Source organism: Sorex araneus, chromosome X, assembly GCF_027595985.1.
Source record: "Sorex araneus isolate mSorAra2 chromosome X, mSorAra2.pri, whole genome shotgun sequence".
Lineage (NCBI taxonomy): Eukaryota > Metazoa > Chordata > Mammalia > Eulipotyphla > Soricidae > Sorex > Sorex araneus.
In genome coordinates this window covers 257,337,200-257,356,234 of record NC_073313.1, presented here as the reverse complement: position 1 = coordinate 257,356,234, position 19,035 = coordinate 257,337,200, and the positions used below count along the sequence as shown (strand labels likewise).

The 19,035-nt window shown below is 49.1% G+C and overlaps 1 protein-coding gene across 1 annotated transcript; it reads right to left on the bottom strand.

Moving 5' to 3' along the window:
- Nucleotides 1-361: 361 nt before the first annotated feature.
- On the bottom strand, nt 362-10,476 carry MRPL44 (mitochondrial ribosomal protein L44). The gene is made up of 4 exons (XM_055121649.1): nt 10,229-10,476; nt 7,265-7,733; nt 1,890-2,068; nt 362-825 (listed from the first exon to the last, which is right to left on the bottom strand). Exons 1-4 carry the CDS (start codon nt 10,405-10,407, stop codon nt 654-656), a joined length of 999 nt encoding a protein of 332 aa, XP_054977624.1. The 5' UTR covers nt 10,408-10,476; the 3' UTR covers nt 362-653.
- Nucleotides 10,477-19,035: the final 8,559 nt, after the last annotated feature.

Genomic DNA, 19,035 nt, shown 5'->3' with positions numbered 1-19,035 from the left:
TGTTACAGTAAAAGGCCTGGAAGGGGCTTGCGGCGCATTGGCTATGACCGGATGGTCCCACACTGACAAACCGGTACCTCTCCATTTCCATCAACATTTTAAGTCATTTTCTATTTCCGTGTTTTTCTGAAAAGACATACCTTAACACCTTTTCTGCAATGTACCTGTAGAAGCTGAGTAGCCATGAGATACACAGAATTTTAAACCCGGCTCTGAAGATTGACATAGGTGCCTGGAGAGCTGTCAGCATCTGCGTTTTACACTTCTAGAGGTTCCAAAGCACACCGTTACTCCTTTCACTAAAATTCTATTAGAGAGACGAAGTTCACTCCTGCTATGTCAAATTCACTACAACGTACTCTTTCGAGAAGGAAACTGTTTTTAATTGGTATGACAGCCAAACCCAAATACTTATTAAAATGAAGCCTCCAAGCAGGAGGGGATAACGCACGCCTATCTGTAGAGATGATATGCAACAGTAAAATCAAGAACTTTGGGGAAATTTCTTAGAAAAATGACAAAAATAAGAAAGAGTCCAAAAAAAAACCCCCGAGTGCCCCATGAACGCGTATGTCCTTGCGGGGGCCGGCCAGGCTGAGGGCATTGGCCCGGCTGCTTTGCGCTCGAGTTTCAGGCGTCCGCACCCGGGCTGGCTAGCTGGCGGCGACGGTCTTTTCTGCTTGGGGCTTCTCCTTGGGCCTGGAATAGTCCCACGGCCGCCGGTTCTCGGTGAAGCCGTAGAGTTTCCGCAGTGCCACGCGGGCAGCTTCCTCTTCGGCCACCAGCACTGTCTCCCCGGGGCCTTCTGCGATCAGCTGCTTGTCGCTGGAAGGGAAACCAAGAGCGGCCTGAAACTCCGCGGGGCACCGCACACCCGCCCTCCTCTCGGGGCAGGGCCCGCAGGAAGGAACAGAACTGCTTCGGATGCCGCCTCTGGATGCCAGCACATTTAGAGGGCCGGCTAAGCACGTTTTATAAGCCCTTGGACAAAGAAGCAGTCGCGTTTCCAAAGAAACAAGCAGTCGACTAGGCATAATGCTTCTCAAGTCAAAACTGCAAGGCAAGGCAGGTCTAAATACATAAATATGTGTTGTGAGAAAACTGGAAGACTGTATTGAATCTAGTCATAAATACCTAAACTATTCAATTTTTCTTCATTTTGAAGCTTAACTTGAAAAAAATAGTATACTTGAGGAAAATGCTCTAGGCCTTTTGGGTAATTATATAAACTTTGATTAGTTTTTTAAATGTATCTGGCTTTTGGGCCACACCTAGCATTGCTTGGGCATCACTCCCCAGCGGACCATATACAGTACCCAGGAAGTAGTACATGATCATGACATGAGACAGAGATACACACACACACACACATACACACACACACACACACACACACGTGTGTGTGTGTGTGTGTGTGTGTGTGTGTATAGGGTTTTTAGGTCACACCTGACGATGCTCAGGGGTTACTCCTGGCTCTGCACTCAGGAATTACTACTAGCGTTGCTTGGGGGACCATACAGGATGCCGGGGATTGAACCCAGGTTGACTGCATGCAAAGCAGACACCCTACCCACTGTACTATCACTCCAACCCCGGCATGAGATATATATATTTTTAATTTTGTTGTCATTTTGGGCCACACCTGGTGGTGCTGAGGGCTTACTCCTGGCTCTGCGCTCAGCAATCACTCCTGGCAGTGCTCGGGGGTCCACCTGGGATGCTGGGGATCAAAGTCACCTGCAAGGCCGCATGCCAGGCCAGAGTCTTACCCTCTGTGGTATGGCTCTGGCCCTTTAAAAGTATTTTCATGTGCTTAGAGGCCACATTAAGGAAGTGTGAAGGCCAGTCTGTGAAGGCCAGCTTGAGATAAAGAGGAGAGTCGCACTAACCAGTACAGTCCAACGAAATACAGCGGCAGAGCTGTGGTGCTCCCCGACTGCCTCGTGAGGCGGGACTCGGGGGCCGGGAGCTTCCTGCGCTTCAGCTCCTCCGCCAGCAGCCCCATGGGGTTCACCACCTCCCAGACCTCAAAGAGCTCCTTCCCGGTCAGCTGAGTCACCAGGAAGTCCTGCAGACGAAAGCACGAATTAATACAAATGACACACGTAACTCAACATAGGGAAGGCGAGGGTCACGATTCAAAGTTCACTTTTAAATTTAAAGCTTAATAGGAAATCAAAGACAAAATATTATTCTCTCCCACTCCCAGTTTTGTCACATGTATGTATTGGGGGGAGGGGCCGTTGAGATCAGACCTGGCAGTGCCCAGAGCTTACTTCTGTGCTCAAGGATCATCCCTGGTGGGATTCGGGGGAGCTTATATGGTGTTGGAAATTGACCTCGGGTCGGCTACCTACTATATAGTGTGTATGTATGTATGTGTGTGTGTGTGTGTGTATGTGTGTGTGTGTGTGTATAGATATATATATTTACACACATACTATATCTATGCTATATATGTATACTATACATACTATATATGCCTACTATATATACATATACTATATAGCACTGCAGCACTATCATCCCATTGTTCATCGATTTGCTCGAGCAGGCACCAGTAACATCTCCATTGTGAGACTTGTTGTTACTGGGTTGTTGGGGTTTTTTTTTGCTTTTTTTTTTGGGGGGGGTCACACCCGGCAATGCACAGGGGTTACTCCTGGCTCTGCACTCAGGAATTACTCCTGGCGGTGCTGGGGGACCATATGGGATGCTGGGAATCGAACCCGGGTTGGCCGAGTGCAGGGCAAACGCCCTCCCCGCTCTGCTATCGCTCCAGCCCCTGTAGTCACTGTTTTTAGCATATCAAATACGCCACGGGTAGCTTGCCAGGCACAGGAATATAAATTTTCAAAACAATATACTGTTATTGACTCAACTTAACCAACACATGTAGAATCAGCTAACAGGATGGGAAAATGGGACAGAAGATGTTTTTTTAAAAAAAATAATAAATTTAAAAAACCAAAACCAGATAAAATCCCGTAGCTTTTGCAATACAGCTAAATTTCATTACACTTCCCCAAGCGCCAGAACTCTATCTCAGTTTAGTTTATAAAGAATGTAAGTTCATTCTCAACAGGGAGTCTGAGTCTTTCAATAGCCAGAAACAGAATATATTACGAGACAGATACTCTGCCGTGCAGAAAACCAGCTGAAGAGGAAGGGAACAGCCATTCTAATGCCGAAGGAATTAATAGGATACGTACACAACAACAGCTCAGTTACGCTAGGTAATTACCTCTGCCTCCACAAAGCCTTTCCCTATTGGTTCCTGCCTTTCTAGTTTATTAGTAGAACTTTCTGTAAGCTGTGGGTTGAATACTCCAATTTCATCTCCCCAGAACATGGAGGTTATTTAAAGAAGTATCTCTAAAATGCGTATTCAATTATAGAAATCATTTCAAATTTCACGAGCAGGGGCCAGGACTACAGCTCAAAGGGCTGGGGCACAAGCTTTATGTGCAGAAAACCTGGGTTCAAGGGACCACAGAGACTGTAAAACAGGGAGGGCATCTGCCTTGCATGTGGTCGACCCGGGTTCGGTCCCCGGCGCCCCATACAGTCCCCACAGTACCACCAGGAGTGACCCCTGAGTGCAGAGCCAGGAACCTGGGCGCCATCCTTAGGAGCACATGGTCTTAGAGTATCACTGGGGAGTAAGTGATGCCCAAACCCACCAGGTGTGGCCCCCTGCCCCCAAACAAACCCAAATTCCTGCAGCTGGTCCACATGAAGCTATAGACGCTCAAAAGTACATACTCCTGGGGCTGGAGTGATAGCACAGCGGGTAGGGCGTTTGCCTTGCACGCAGCTGACCCGGGTTCGATCCCCGGCATCCCATATGGTCCCCCAAGCACTGCCAGGAGTAATTCCTGAGTGCAAAGCCAGGAGTAACCCCTGAGCATCGCTGGGTGTGACCCAAAAAAAAGAAAAAAAAAAGTACATACTCCCTCACATTACAAACAGGCTGCTCAGGGTTCAGACAGACTCCCAGGGACGGCTCCCAGGTGTCCTGGTCCAGCGGCCTGAAGGGATGCTAACGCTGACACCAACCAGGTTCTGAGGAGCACGGGCTTAGAGAGCACCCTCGGGACCGGCTCCCGCAGAGGGGAAGGTGCTCTCCTTAGACGCCGGTGACCCAAGTGTGAACCCCGGTACTGCGTATGATCCCCTGAGCACCACCAGGCGTGATCCCAGAGTGCAGGGCCAGGAGTAAAGCCTGAGCACCAGCAAGATGTGTGGCCCAAAAGCCTGATAAAGGAATAATCATCTCCTGGGGCGGGAGCGATAGCACAGCGGGGAGGGTGTTTGCCTTGCACACGGCCAACCCAGGTTCGAGTCCCAGCATCCCGTATGGTCCCCCGAGCACTGCCAGGAGTAATTCCTGAGTGCAAAGCCAGGAGTAACCCCTGAGCATAGCCAGGTGTGACCCAAAAAGCAAAAAGAAATAATCGTCTCATATAGAGAGTCTTAAAGGTCCAGACTCACCCACAGGACTCCCCCAGATACAACAGAAACTGGCCAAATCTGGCTTCCCAGTTACAAACCCGGCCCTGAGGCTCCTTCCTGGAATGCTTCTGGAAAATTTGTCTTCTGTAAAATCTCCCCAGCCTTCCTAGAGCGGATGGCTGCCTCCACGGACTCCCACCACTCCCACCGTCCCCTTACCCTCTCCCGGGAGGACCTCCCACATTCCACTCTATCTGCCACATGCACTGCAACCAAACACTGTTTTTAGACATTTGGAGACTCCAGTCTGTGGAAAACACAGGCGATGGGCAGGCAAAGACATAACTGGCTGAGAGGCAAGAGGCTGGCAAAAGCAGCTTGCGGTTTGACCTCTAACGCCAGGCACGAAAGTCAGATCAAAGTGGATTAAAGACCTCAGTATCAGACCTGAATCCAAAAGGTACATGGAGGAAAATACAAGCAGAACCCTCCATGACACAGAAACAGCACTGACCAAGCAAGTAGAAACAAACATAAACAAATGGGACTACATCAAACTAAGAAGTTTCTATACCTCAAAGGACAGTGACCAAAATACAGAGAGAACCCAAAGAATGGTAAAGAATATTTACCCAACACCCATCTGATAAGGGTTTAGTATTCAGGATATACAAGACTAGTAGATAATCGTACAAGAAAAAGCCTCCAACCTCATCAACAAATGGAGAGAAGAAATGAACAGAAGCTTCCTCAAAAAAGAAATACAAATGGCTAAAAGGCACATGAAAAAATTCTCTACATCGCTAATCATCAGGGAGACGCAAATCAAAACAAGAATGAGGTATCATCTCACACCACAGAGACTGGCACACATCAAAAAGAACAAGAATAACCAGTGCTGGCGTGGATGTGGAGAGAAAGGGACTCTCTTTCCCTTTCCGTTGGTGGGAATGCTGACTGGTCCAGCCTTTTTGGAAAACAATATGAGCATTCCTTCAAAAATTAGAAATTGAACTTCCATATGACCCAGCAATATCACTTCTGCAAATATAACCCAAGGGTGCAGAAAAGCACAATAGAAATGACATCTGCACCTGTATGTTCATTGCAACACCGCTCACAATAGCCAGAATCTGGAAACAATGGGAGTGCCCGGGAACAGATGACTGGTTAAGAAAACTCTGGTACATCTACACAATGGAATACTATGCGGCTATTAGGAAAGATGAAGTCATGAAATTTGCTTTTAAGTGGACGGTCATGGAGAGTATCCTGCTAAGTGAAATAAGTCAGAAAGAGAAGGACAGACATAGAATAACTGCACTCGTTTGTGGAATATAAAGTAACATGAGACTGACACCCAAAGACAGTAGAGACAAGGGCCAGGAAGATTGCTCCATGGTTGGAAGCCGGCCTCAGGAGCTGGGGGAGAAAGAAGGCAGCTGGGAGAGAAAAAGGATCACTAAGAAAATGATGGCTGGAGGGATTGTTTGGGATGGGAGATGTGTGCTGAAAGCAGATAAAGGACCAAACGTGATGGCCTCTCAGTATCTGTATTGCAAACCATAATGCCCACAAGTAGAGTGAGGGTATGGGGGAAATTGGCTGCCATGGAGGCAGGGGGAGGGTTGGAAAGGGGGGGGGTATACTGGGGACATTGGTGGTGGAGAATGTGCACTGGTGGAGGCATGGGTGTTCAATCACATTGTATGATTGAAACTCAAACATGAATGCTTTGTCACAGTATCTCATGGTGATTCAATAAAAATATAAAAAAAAGAATTCTCATTTCAAAAGGCCAGTGGGAGTAGTCACGCTGAATATTTAAGCGCTTCCAAGCCGTTTGCTATTGTTGTTGTTTCTTCACACCGGCTGTGCTCAGGGGACCATCTGCAGTGCTGGGTATCAAACCCAAATGGCTGTGAGCAAGGCAAGCTCCTTACCTGCTACGTCTCTCTCTGACCCTCAAATATTTCAATTGGCTACGCTACTGGCTAACAAAGAGTTATACTACACCGGGACTCTGAAATCCAAAATGTTCTCACTTGGGAGATGACAAGAGTCACTAGTCCTTGGTCACAATCCCCTTAAGCTCCTGCAAATGGCCCTCTAACAGCCCTTCGCCCTCATTCATTCACTGCAGCTGACAGAGGACCTGCCCTACAGGAGTTCAGGTCTAAAAATGAAGACACATCACGCGGCCGACCCCGGTTCAAATCCCAGCATCCCATATGGTCCCCTGAGCACCACCAGGGGTGATTCCTGAGTGCAGAGCTAGGAGTGACCCCTGTGCATTGCTGGGTGTGACCGAAAAAGCAAAAAAAAAAAAAAATACTCCTTAGGGGCTGGAGTGATAAAAATGAAGACACACAACTCCGCAGTGCTCTGAACTCAGCACCTAGAAGTGAACCTTCACCCTGACAAGGACCTCAAGGACAAAAGACAACCAGGAGAACTAAGCCACAATCACCAAAGAGCGTCAGGTCGGGCCCAGCTGGGGAGGAAAAGAGTCACACGTGGGGCTGGAGCGACAGCACTAGCGGGTAGGGCGTTTGCCTTGCACGCCGGTGACCCAGGTTCGAATCTCAGCATCCCATATGGTCCCCCGAGCACCGCCAGGAGTAATTCCTGAGTGCAGAGCCAGGAGTAATCCCTGTGCATCGCCGGGTGTGACCCCCCCCAGCAAAAAAAAAAGTCACACGGAAGCCTTGCAGGATGGTACGGGAAGAAATGCTCTCCAAGGGTTTCCTGCCGGCCACCTCGAGCACCGGCCAGCCGGGAAGGTGCAACCGGCTCTGCCGTGACTTACCCGGACAAAAAGCGCGGCCCGCTCGGGCCCGCTGCTCTGCAGCAGCGCGCCGACGACAGCAAAGAAGGTCGTCTGCAACACGGCCGGGGGCACCGGGAACTCGGCGCTCAGCGTGAGCTGCTCCACGGCCAAGTTCCTCGCCACGTGGCACACCACCTCCTCTCCCGTGAGGAAGGCCACCAGGCTCCCGACGCCTTGGGCGGGCAAGGCCGGGTAGGCGTCCTCCAGCCAGCGGGAGAGGCGGGTCCGCGCGAAGGCGGCCCCCTGCTCGGCCAGTGCCTGGTTGTCCTGGAGGTTCAGGGCCGCCGCCGCCTTCCCCACGCCCAGCTCCCGGCGCCGGGCTTCCTCGCTCTCGATGTAGCAGCGGTTCACAAAGGCGGTTTTGAGGAGCTCCAGGGAAAAGTCTTCCTGCAGCCGAGGTCCGAAGGCCTGGATTTCGGCGTGGTAATCCCAGTTGGGCTTCTCGGAACTGAAACCAGGAACCCAGAGGCGGAGGGTGAATGCAGAGAAACCCGGTGTGACTATCACTGCAAGTGCTCTCTATGTGATGCAGTTTTATTAGTTCAAAGCAGAATGCAAGAATTCATTAGTTTATTTAATGAATAAACAAGATTGAGTTTTATGTTATTTATGCTATTTGGGGTTTTCATGGGGTGTTTTTTTTTGGGGGGGGAGGGCCTGCATCCCCGGTGGTACTCAGGGCTTAGTCCTGGCTCCACTCAGAGATCACTCTCTGTGGGCTTGGGAACCATAAAGGGTGCTGGGGATCAAACCTGGGTGGGTCAGCCACATGCAAGGCAAGCACCCGATCTGCTGTACTATCTCTCTGGTCCCTGCTATTTTATTATTATTATTATTATTATTATTATTATTATTTTAGATTTTTGGGGTCGCACCTGGCCATGCTCAGGAGTTACTTCTGGCTCTGCACTCAGGAATTACTCCTGGCAGTGCTCCGGGGACCATATGGGATGTTGGGGGTTGAAACCGGGTCAGCCATGTGCAAGGCAAATGCCCTACCTGCTGTGCGATTGCTCTGGCCCCCATTATTTTTATTTTAATACCAAAATTTGATCTTTTAGATGTAAAAGCTGGACTGAAGCGAGAGCACAGCGAGTAGGGCATTTGCCTTGCACGCAGCCAACCCGGGTTCGATTCCTCCGTCCCTCTAGGAGAGCCTGGCAAGCTACCGAGAGTATCCAGCCCGCATGGCAGAGCCTGGCAAGCTACCTGTGGCGTATTCAATATGCCAAAAACAGTCACAACAAGTCTCACAATGGAGATGTTACTGGTGCCCACTGGAGCAAATCAATGAACAACTGGACGGCAGTGCTACAGATGTAAAAGCTGAGGTCATGGGACTGTGTAGTTCTTCACTGTGAACAGAAAATTTGTTTTCCCTTTGAGCCAACGGCCTCCATCAGAGTAGTTCTGCATGAAAAGATTAAGCCACTGTCCTAATTTTTAGATCCCTTATTTCTCTCCCAAGGAACTATGCTTTTTACCCAAGCATGAAAAAACAGAAAGTTTCACAGATCCTGCACATAAACAACACTCTACTTCTTTCATGGGTTTGTTTGCAAAGCATCCATTTAAATATCAAACAATCTCCCATCAATGTAATAGCACTGTAGCACTGTCGTCCCGTTATTCATCAATTTGCTCCAGCGGGCACCAGTAACGTCTCCACTGTGAGACTTGTTGTGACTGTTTTTGGCATACTGAATACACCAGCACCTTGCCCGCAGCTGACCTGGATCAATGTAATAGGTTAAAATAATAATCCCCAAGAATGGACTAAAAGATCTCACTACCACTATTATCACTGTTGCGGCTGCTGTAGTGTTGCTTTGGCCACACCCCAGCGAGGTGCCCAGAAGTCACTTCTGCTGGTGCTTTTGGGACCCGACAATACCCAGAGTCCAACATACAAGGCAAGTGTTCCACCACTGAGCCACCCATCACCACGGCCTGGTCCCGTTTTTTGGGTGAGGAGGGGTAGCAAAAAAAGACAATCCAAGATAAAACTTCTAAATAAGAGAGGTCTGCTGAGAAATCAGAGAGACAGTACACGGGCAAAGTCACTCGCCTTGCCTGAAGCCAACGCAGCCTGATCCCTGGCACCCCAGGGCTACCCAGCACCTCAGGAGAAACCCCTGAGCACAGAACCAGGAGCCAGAGCCCCTAGTAGCCTGAGATGTGCTCACCCAACCCCAAATCCAAAAAAAAAAAGGGGCAACAAAGAAAATATAAAGATCGGGGTTTAAATGCACATGGCAGGGTCTGAGCCTTGCACACAACTGACCCGGGTTTGATCGACAGCACCCTGTGGGGTCCCTGGTGCCCCGGTGACGCCTGAGCGCAGAGCCCAGAGTAAGTCCTGAACACTGCCAGGTGTGGTAAAAAGCAAATACATGGTTCTTAGATTTAAGGCCTAAAATTACAAACCACTGAAGCCTCTGAGGACTGCCCTCACGAGCATCAGAAGAAAGATTACAGATGCTATTTTTTTTTTTGCTTATTAGGAAAAAAAAGATAATGCCATGAGTGGAAAGCATTATGAATTCTTATTCCTACGGGCACATATGAAACAATCTGTTTTTTTTTTGCAGGACGAGGGGGGACGGGAATAATATTAAAGTAGCCACAAACAAGGTATTACTCAATTTCCCCAAAGGAGCAATGACCGCGGAGGGCGCAGTTATACGGGGTTATACGGTGAACCGTTTCACGGGGTTGTCCCAGCGCTAATACTGGCACGCAAACGCCCGCTGGGCCGAGCTGTCAAAGAAACGGGCGCGATCGCCGTGCCCCGCCACGACGGGCGGGCAGCGGGCACCTCCGGGAGGAAGGAAAGGCTGCAAGGAACGCCCGGGGTGGGCAGCGAGGAAGCCGGGGGGCAGCCCCGCCCGGCCTGGAACCCGGGCTCCCCCCAAGCCCGACCCCCCGGCCGCTCCCTCCTACCGGCGCGCGGGCGGCGGCGGGTTGCGCAGCAGGCGCCAGCGCTCCAGCTCCTTCTGGAAGCGGAAGGCGGCGCGGAAGCCCTTCTTCACCCCGCGCACCGGCGGGGACAGCGTGGGCGCCGCGGGGGCCAGCAGGCCGCGAGGCCCCAGCAGCAGCACCCTGGCCAGCCCCGCAGCCATGCCGGCGGAAAGGGCGACGGGCAGCGGAAGGCGCCGGGGCGGACGGGTGTCGCGGCAACACCGCGCCCGGGGAAGCCGAGGGCCGGGAAGTGGGGGCGTTTCCGAGGCGTGGCCAGGGCGTGGCTAAAAGCGAAATGGGACCTGAAGCATGGTTAGAGATAGATCGAGGGGCGTGGCTGGGGCGGGGTCAGGGCGGCTGAGAGCGCGGCCGGCGCTAGGCCGGGGGCGTGGTCGGGTCGTGGCTGGGGCGGGGCCAGAGCGCTGAGGGCGGGGCGGCCGCATCTCCGGTTTGTGGTGTTTCTCCTGTACACAGGCTGGAAGGAGTAATAAGAATTACTTTTGTCAGGCTGGACCTGTAGCATCGTGTTAGTAATCTTTTTTATTTTAAATGTAGGAGTACTGCTATTTATTCAGCCACTGATTAAACTGATTGAATTGGTCATGAACTCCACATTACTTTTTTTTTTCTTAATTCAGAACAGTAATCTCTTATACAAGGATTTAATGGCGCCAGGGTGAGATACAACCGTGACACACTGATTATTCATAACAAGCAATACAACGTAAATTATTTAGGACCTGGGGCCAGGCTTGCGTGGTGGTGGGCAGGTGTAATGGTGGTGGGGTTGGTGTTGGAATATTGAATGTAATAAATTATTGTGGACAGCAATAATAAAATAAAACAAAGTGCAAAAAATTTGCTTTTTTTTTCTTTTTTGGGTTTTTGGGTTTGTTGTTGTTGTTGTTGTTGTTGTTGTTGTTGTTGTTGTTGTTGTTGTTGGGCCACACCCAACAATACTCAGAGATTACTCCTGGGTTTGCATTCAGGAATTACTCCTGGCAGTGCTTAGGGGATCATATGGGATACCGGGAATCAAACCCAGATCAGCCACATGCAAGTCAAGCACCCTACCCATTGTACTATTGCTCTGGGCCCTGGAGCTAAAATTTCTGAGAAGCTGCTTTATCTTGTCAATTGCTCTTCTGTTCCTTCCTTTTTCATTAAAAAAAAAAAAAAAGCAAAAAACAAACACAAAAGTCCAATTCACTGTTCACTGCTTTAAGAAATATAAATGGTACTGGGAAAGATGAAAACTAGACCACTATTTCATACATTCATGGGTACAAAAATGAATGCAAAATGGATTAAAGACGTGGGGCTGGAGTGATAGCACAGCGGGTAGGGCGTTTGCTTTGCACGCGGCCGACCCAGGTTCAAATCCCAGCATCCCATATGGTCCCCTGAGCACCGCCAGGGGTGATTCCTGAGTGCATGAGCCAGGAGTGACCCCTGTGCATCACAGGTGTGACCCAAAAAGCAAAAAAAAAAAAAAATGGATTAAAGACGTATGAGATCAGAAACCATAAAGGACACAGAAGAAATTACAGGCAAAATGCTCCACAAGATTGACTTCACTGCTACCTTTGGGGACGTCTAACAAGGAAAACAAAATTAAAAATAAACAATTGGGACGACATACATCAAGCAGAACATTTTAAACCAGCAAAAGATATCATCAGTAAAGGAAAAGACAGCATTAGGGAAATATCTGATACTCATATAGCCAAAAGGGGCTGACACCCTATTTGTATGAAGAACCTAAAAAAACTAAAGCAACAAAAAATAAAAACATCTTTAAATGGCCAGAAAAGATAAACAGGCACTTTGTCAAAGACATAGGTAAACAACATACACATTCGAAAAGTGCTCATCATCACTTTTGTCAGGGAAATGCAAATCAGAACCACAATGAGATGTGGTCTCACGTTTGAGACTGGTCTTCGTCACAAAGACCTGAGCCAATCGTGGATAAGGCTGCAGAGAAACAGAGCCCTTGTACATGGCTGGGAGTGCAACTGGTCCAGGGTCTTTGGAAATCAGTCAAGTCTTTTTGCAAGATACTAAAAGCGCACTTAGAGTACCAGTCTGCAATTATATTGCCGTCTGTAGCAAGTCTATCCAGAGACTATAAAAGCGCTAGTTGAAAATGATATTCCCTCCTCTGGGAATACAGAACCAGGAACAAGCTCCGAGTGCTGCCAGGTGTGTCCCCCACACCAAGGAAGAAGAAAATGCAGACAATCAGAAATGAGCTACAGGGACGTTACAAGGGCATCTGGGCTGTTCCCATAGCCGGTAAATAAATTTATCAGATAATTAAATTAGCTAATGTAGTTCACTCCTGAATATTCTTTCTCACAGTAAGAGCAACATTAGTATAAGCCAGGCATGCATGAACACTTTATAAGGAGCAAACCTTCCCTGGGTTAGTAGCAGCTAGCAAGACAACTCACAAAGATTCCCACTTCCCCGTTGCACACTTTGAGCCTTTCTGGGTGATAGTGTTTTTCTGCTTGTAGACCATAAACACTGACTCAGGGCATGAGGCCAAAGACCTGATTTAAAATGTTTAGATAAGGGGCTGGAGTGATAGCACAGCGGGTAGGGCGTTTGCCTTGCACGTGGCCGACCCGGGTTCGATTCCCAGCATCCCATATGGTCCCCTGAGCACCCCCAGGGGTGATTCCTGAGTGCAGAGCCAGGAGTAATTCCTGTGCATCGCCGGGTGTGACCCAAAAAGAAAAAATAAATAAGTAAAATAAAATGTTTAGATAAGACTCCCTATAAATGTCTTCCCTCTCACTGAATTCTCTCAATTCTTACTTCTACTATACTGCTCTTGAAGTAAAAAAAAATTACAGGCAGAAGCAGGAAAACTAAAGGCAGGACCCCTGAGTGACCCATTCTAAGAGCAGGCAAAGATGGATGGATTGTAAATTGTTCTTATCTCAGGTACGAGGAGAACAGGAGTCCGATCTGATCAGGTCACTTGAGCAGGAACAGGTCACAGAAACACTTAGTAAATGTCAGTATGGAACATTTTGGAACAATTATATTAGTCACTGATTGTACTGATCACTATAGATGTTGCCAAATAACAACACTGTGTATGGTAGATGGAAAAACTCTTTCTCCTAGAAACATGTTGCCTGCAACTAGCCTCTCAGAGCTCTTTGTGAAATATGTTCAGGGACCTGGCCTTTGTGGTGCGAACCACGCTGAGTCCGCCTGCGTAAATTAAAAACGTTGACCCTCCGAACTTCGCCAGGTGCCTGTCTGTTTCTTGCTCAGATTTCTTTAATGCTTTCCGGTCGGGTGTAACCTGGATCCCCCCTAGAGTGCTCACTCTCCGAGGGGTGCAACCCCCTCCCCCCGTGAGCCTCTAAACCCCAGAGTTCTGCCAGCTGACCAGACCTTTCCATCAATTTTTTCAAAATTTCTTTAAAATTTTTTTTATTTGTTTTTTTTTGGGGGGCCACGAAAAAGGATATTCTCCCCATGTAGGGTGATTGTTCATTGTCGTTTTGATTTGCTCTCCATGGCAATCTGTAATGTTGAACATTTGTACACATTTTATCTGTTTATCTACTTTGAAGAAGTGTATGTTCATCTGTTTGCTCCATTTTTGTTGACTTCTGAATTTTTTATCCATTCATTAAAATGTTTTCTACCTGGCAATTCTCAGGGGTTACTAGAATTACCCTCTGGCAATGCTCAGGGGACCATATGGGATGCCAAGAATCAAACAAGGGCCCTACCTGCTGTATGATCTCCCCGGCCCCTCTCCACTGTTCAGTGTAGGTAAACGGTACCCAACTGCCTACAAACGCCTTTACCCCGTGGCAGGTCTCTCCACCTTTCTATGTCCATAACCAAACTCCCCATCTCTCCCCAACCTGCCCTTCCACCTCTTCCCCAGACTCTGCTTCTCAGTCTGGGGTCCGTCTGGATTGTCCCTCTCACATGATGTCAGGGTGAGTCACGGGCTCCACCTTCCAGATAGTGCCCGGAAGCCAACATTAGCTCAACACACCTGCCCTCCACCTTCAAGTTTTCAACTGTTTTGATTTCATCAGCCTCCTGACACCCTTGCCTTTTATTTATTTATTATTGATTGATTGATTGATTGCTTTTTGGGTCACACCCGGCAATGCACAGGGATCACTCCTGGCTCTGTGCTCAGGAATTGTCCCTGCCGGTGCTCAGGGGACTATGTGGGATGCTGGGAATCGAATCTGGGTCAGCCTCATGCAAGGTAAACGTCCTCCCTGCTGTGCTATAGCTCCAGCCCTGACACCCTTGCCTTTTAAAGTGGAAGGCAAATGGTTAACTGGTCCCTCTCAAAACCTTCAGGGATCTTCCTGTCTCATGTAAAGTAAAAACCCAGTCATGGGGCTGGAGCCATAGTACAGCAGGTAGGGCCTTTACCTTGCAGGCAGCTGACCCGGGTTCGATTCCCAGCATCCTATATCGTCCCCTGAGCAGCACCAGGAGTAATTCCTGAGTGCAAACCCAGGAGTAAGCCCTGTGCATCGCCAGGTGTGACCCAAAAAGAAAAAAACAAACAAACTTGAGTTGGAGAGTTAGCACAGCAGGTAGGGTGTTTGCCTTGCACGCAGCCAACCTGGGTTCGATTCCCAGCATCCCATATGGTCCCCTGAGCGAGCACTGCCAGGGGTGATTTTGAGTGCAGAGCCAGCAATGACCCCTGTGCATCGCTGGGTGTGACCCAGAAAGAAAAAAAAAAAGACCCAAAAAATTCAATCTTGCTATAGCTCAGAGTTTGATCTGCCCTGGTTTCGAGTTGCACTGCTTACTCTGATCCCCCTGCAACCAGCGGCCTCGCCGTTTCCAGAACCCTGCACCTACCCAGCCATACTTTCACCCCGGGGGATCTTAGCCTTTCCTGCTCCGTCTTCCAGAAGTTCACCCCATCCTGTCTTTCCCCCCGAACTTACTCTGACCTCTCCTTCTGGGCTCAAATTTTAATTTCTCCTGGCGGCCCTTCCCGGCCATCCGTCTCAGGATGCATTCTCCAGAAGCAGATAAGAAGGCAGAGACGAATGCGAAGGGGAATTTATCTTAATATTGATGATGGGATGGATAGGGAAGGGCATTGGGAAGAAGCAGTCAGCTGCAACACAGGCCCGGCAAAGACTCGTCCCACACAGAAGAGAGTTCTAGAGCAAACAGGGCCTATCTGGGTTTCCCGCACAGGGTGGAACAGAACAGAACCCAGGCCTGTCCAACCCTGCCTTATTCAGCCACTCAGTTGGGGTGGCCCACATGAAGGGCCATGGCAAGTCCTGTAGGCTGGTGTGCCTTTTTTTTTTTGCTTTTTGGGTCACACCCAACGATGCTCAGGGATCACTCCTGGCTCTGCACTCAGGAATTACCCATGCTCAGGGGACCATATGGGATGCTGGGAATCAAACCCGGGTTGGCTGCGTGCAAGGCAAACGCCCTACCCGCTGTGCTATAGCTCCAGCCCCGAGGCTGGTGTGCTTGAGAGAGCCCATGAAGCTGCTGGAAGATCATGGTGCTGGGCTTAGCCCCATATCTCCTCCAGCTTTTAAAGACGGGTCTGTGCAGTGACTGGATCTACCCACCATCCTTCCTAATCTTGCAGTTCCCACCTCCGCCCTGAGTCTCTACTGCCTTCCCAGCTTGCCTTCCTTCCACAGCTCTTAACATCTAAAATACTATGCAATATAGTGATTTATTTTGTTTTATGATGTGGCTTTCCACTGGAATATAGGTTCATGTGGAAAGGGCGGGGGTTGTCTCTGGAAGGCTGCATTTAGAAGTGACAACACATATCTGTGGTTTGGAAAAGGTTGTGCGGGGCCGGAGTGATGTACAGCGGGTAGGGCGTTTGCCTTGCACTTGGCCGACCCGGGTTCGATCCCTGGCATCCCATATGGTTCCCCAGCAACAATGCCAGGAGTAACTTAGTGCAGAACCGGGAGGAACCCCTGAGCATTGCTGGATGTGACCCAAAAAGAAAAAAAAGAAAGTTGTGTGGTAGCCTGTCCAGTCATCCAACTGCACATGCCTTGCAAGAATCCAAGTTTATTCATCTGGTCAACACACTGCACACAGTAGGTACACAATGCACGTTTGCTCAATGGATGAATAACTCCATCAGGGAATGGACACTAATGCCATCATAATAAAGAACCCCAGAGCATTGTCTAATAAAAATAGTACAGAGTTAAGACACATACCTTGCCTGGCCAACCTGGTTTAATCCCCCAAATCACATGATCCCTTCGCATCTTCCAGGTATAACCCTGGAGGCCTCTGGGCACCCCCAAAGTAGTCTGTGTAATCTAGCACCAGAGAGCCCCAATAGTGCGGGACTCTGGCCCTGTAGCCCCAGTGTCCTCAGCCCCTTCATTGGATCCCCAGTCCAGATGGCCGAGAATTGCTAGGAATATTTCTTTGTATTAAAAAGTATTTGTCAGGCCTGGAGCAATAGCACAGTGGGTAGGGCATTTGCCTTGCACGCTGTTGACCAGGGCTCGATTCCCAGCATCCCATATGATTCCCTGAGCACTGCCAGGAGTATTTCCTGAGTGCAGAGCCAGGAGTAACCCCTGAGCATCGCCGGGCGTGACTCAAAAAGCAAAAAAAAAAAAAAAAAAGTATTTGTCAGTGCCAGAGCGATAGTACAGTGGGCTGGGCATTTGCCTTGCACGTGGCCTACCTTGGTTCAATCCTGGGCATCCCATATGGTCCCCCAGCAATGCCAGGAGTAATTGCTGAGTGCAGAGACAGAAGGAACCCCTAAACATTGCTGGGTGTGACCCCAAAGAGCAAATATATATATGTGTGTGTTTTTAAGACTAATTTTAGTATTTAATGGGATATATAAAAATATCATTTTCAACATGTAACAACAAATTATTAATGAAATGCCTTACATGCTTGTTGATCAGCATTGTGTCTTGAATTCCAGTCCCATTTGAGGGGGTTACAGACCACATCTTACCTTGATCTCTCCGCCTGTCAGATGCCGGAGAGCCATATGGACAGCAAAAGTCTGGAGCAATTCTGCAAGACGAGCCCGAATCCTGTGGTTTCTGCGTGCAGGAGAGAGGGGGGGAGGTCTGGGGAGGGGTGCTCTGGGAAGCCACTTTCTGGCAAGTCATGAGCCCGACGTGCCGTTGATGTTCTGCAGCCTGGTCACCAACGAACACGGCTGGAATGCAGTAGGGTGGGCTGGTTGCTGGTCCCCAAAGCAGGGCACTCTGGAAAGTACAGGACATTAGTCATCGGAAGAACTGACAGGACTTGGGATTGTTTTAGGGGATTCTGAGGTGAGTGTGAGGAAGAAGAGCTTCCCTTTGCATTGGCTGCCGTCAGGAAGCCGGGGCAGTTCTATTATTGGATGTCATTAAAAAAAAAAATCATGTCGAGATGCAGGAAGACCAGAGGGAAGCTAGACGCCGTAAGTGGCAGAGAAATAGAAGTCACTTATATTAGACCGAGTTGAGGGAAGTTGGGTCTCTTTGTGGTTTGGCTCATGTCCACGTGTTGGCCGTGCTTCCGTGCGAGTCTGTCTGCTGATTGCCCGCCACAGGACCACGCTCTGAGCTCCAGGCCGGCTATCAGCAACGTGGGCTGAGAGAGCCAGCCGGCTGCTGTGGATCACGAGGGTGTCCTTTCCCCTCTCTCATCGCTTGCGACTTCAAGCAAGTTGAACTTCTCCTTGGTTTCTTTTTCTCCTCTCTAAAACGAGAAGGAAAGGACACGTGTCCGTTTCTTGCGCTCACCATCCATATGCAGTGAAATAGCCAATGCAAAGGAACTGGGACTAAAATACACACAATGGTATAGTATATATATGTATATATATGTATGGTCACTGTCACTGTCATCCCGTTGCTCATTGATTTGTTCGAGCGGGCACCAGTAGAGTCTCTCATTGAGAGACTTATTGTTACTGTTTTTGGCATATCCAATATGCCACGGGTAGCTTGCCAGGCTCTGCCTTGCGGGTGTGATACTCTCGGTAGCTTGCTGGGCTCTCCGAGAAGGGTAGAGGAATCGAACTCGGGTCAGCCGCGTGAAAGGTGAACACCCAACCGCTGTGCTATTGCTCCAGCCCATATGTATGGTAGAAGAATAATATCCATGGCCAGGGAAATCAGGGGCTAGGAGGACTGGTCAATGGTTGAAACTAACCACAAGTGTGTGTGGTCTGAGGGTAGGTAAGATAGAGAAGGAACCGGTATGACAATAATAGCTGGGAAGGATCACGCTGGACAAGAGCTGAGGGTTAAAAGTAGGTAAGGGATATTGTTGATAACCTTTCACTATCAATATTGCAAACCACAATGTGCAGAAGGAGAGAGAGAGAGGGAAAGAGAGAGAGAGACAGAGACAGAGAGAGACAGAGACAGAGAGAGACAGAGACAGAGTGAGAGAGAAGAAAGAAGAAAAAGAAAAGCGCCTGCCATAGAGGCAAAGGGGATGAGGGGTGGAGGCTGATGGGAGGAACCTGGGGCACCGGTGCTGGGAAATGTACACTGGGGAAGGGATGGGTGTTGGAATGCTTATGACAATCTAATCTTAAACAGCTTTCCAATAGTCTATTCCACAGTGATTCAATAAAAAGTTTTTTTTTTTTTAAAGAGGGGGCTGGAACAATAGCACAGCGGGTAGGGCTGTTTGCCTTGCACACGACCCATCTGGGTTCGATTCCCAGCATTCCATATGGTCCCCTGAGCATCACTGTCACTTTCACTGTCATCCCATTGCTCATCGATTTGTTCGAGCGG

Coding starts and splice junctions, on each gene's coding strand:
- MRPL44 (XM_055121649.1), bottom strand. CDS start 10,407: ATGGCTGCGGGGCTGGCCAGGGTGCTGCTGCTGGGGCCTCGCGGCCTG. Junction 2,069..7,264: donor GGGCCGCGCTTTTTGTCCGG/GTAAGTCACGGC, acceptor TTTCGTCTGCAG/GACTTCCTGGTGACTCAGCT. Junction 826..1,889: donor TATTTCGTTGGACTGTACTG/GTTAGTGCGACT, acceptor TTTCCCTTCCAG/CGACAAGCAGCTGATCGCAG.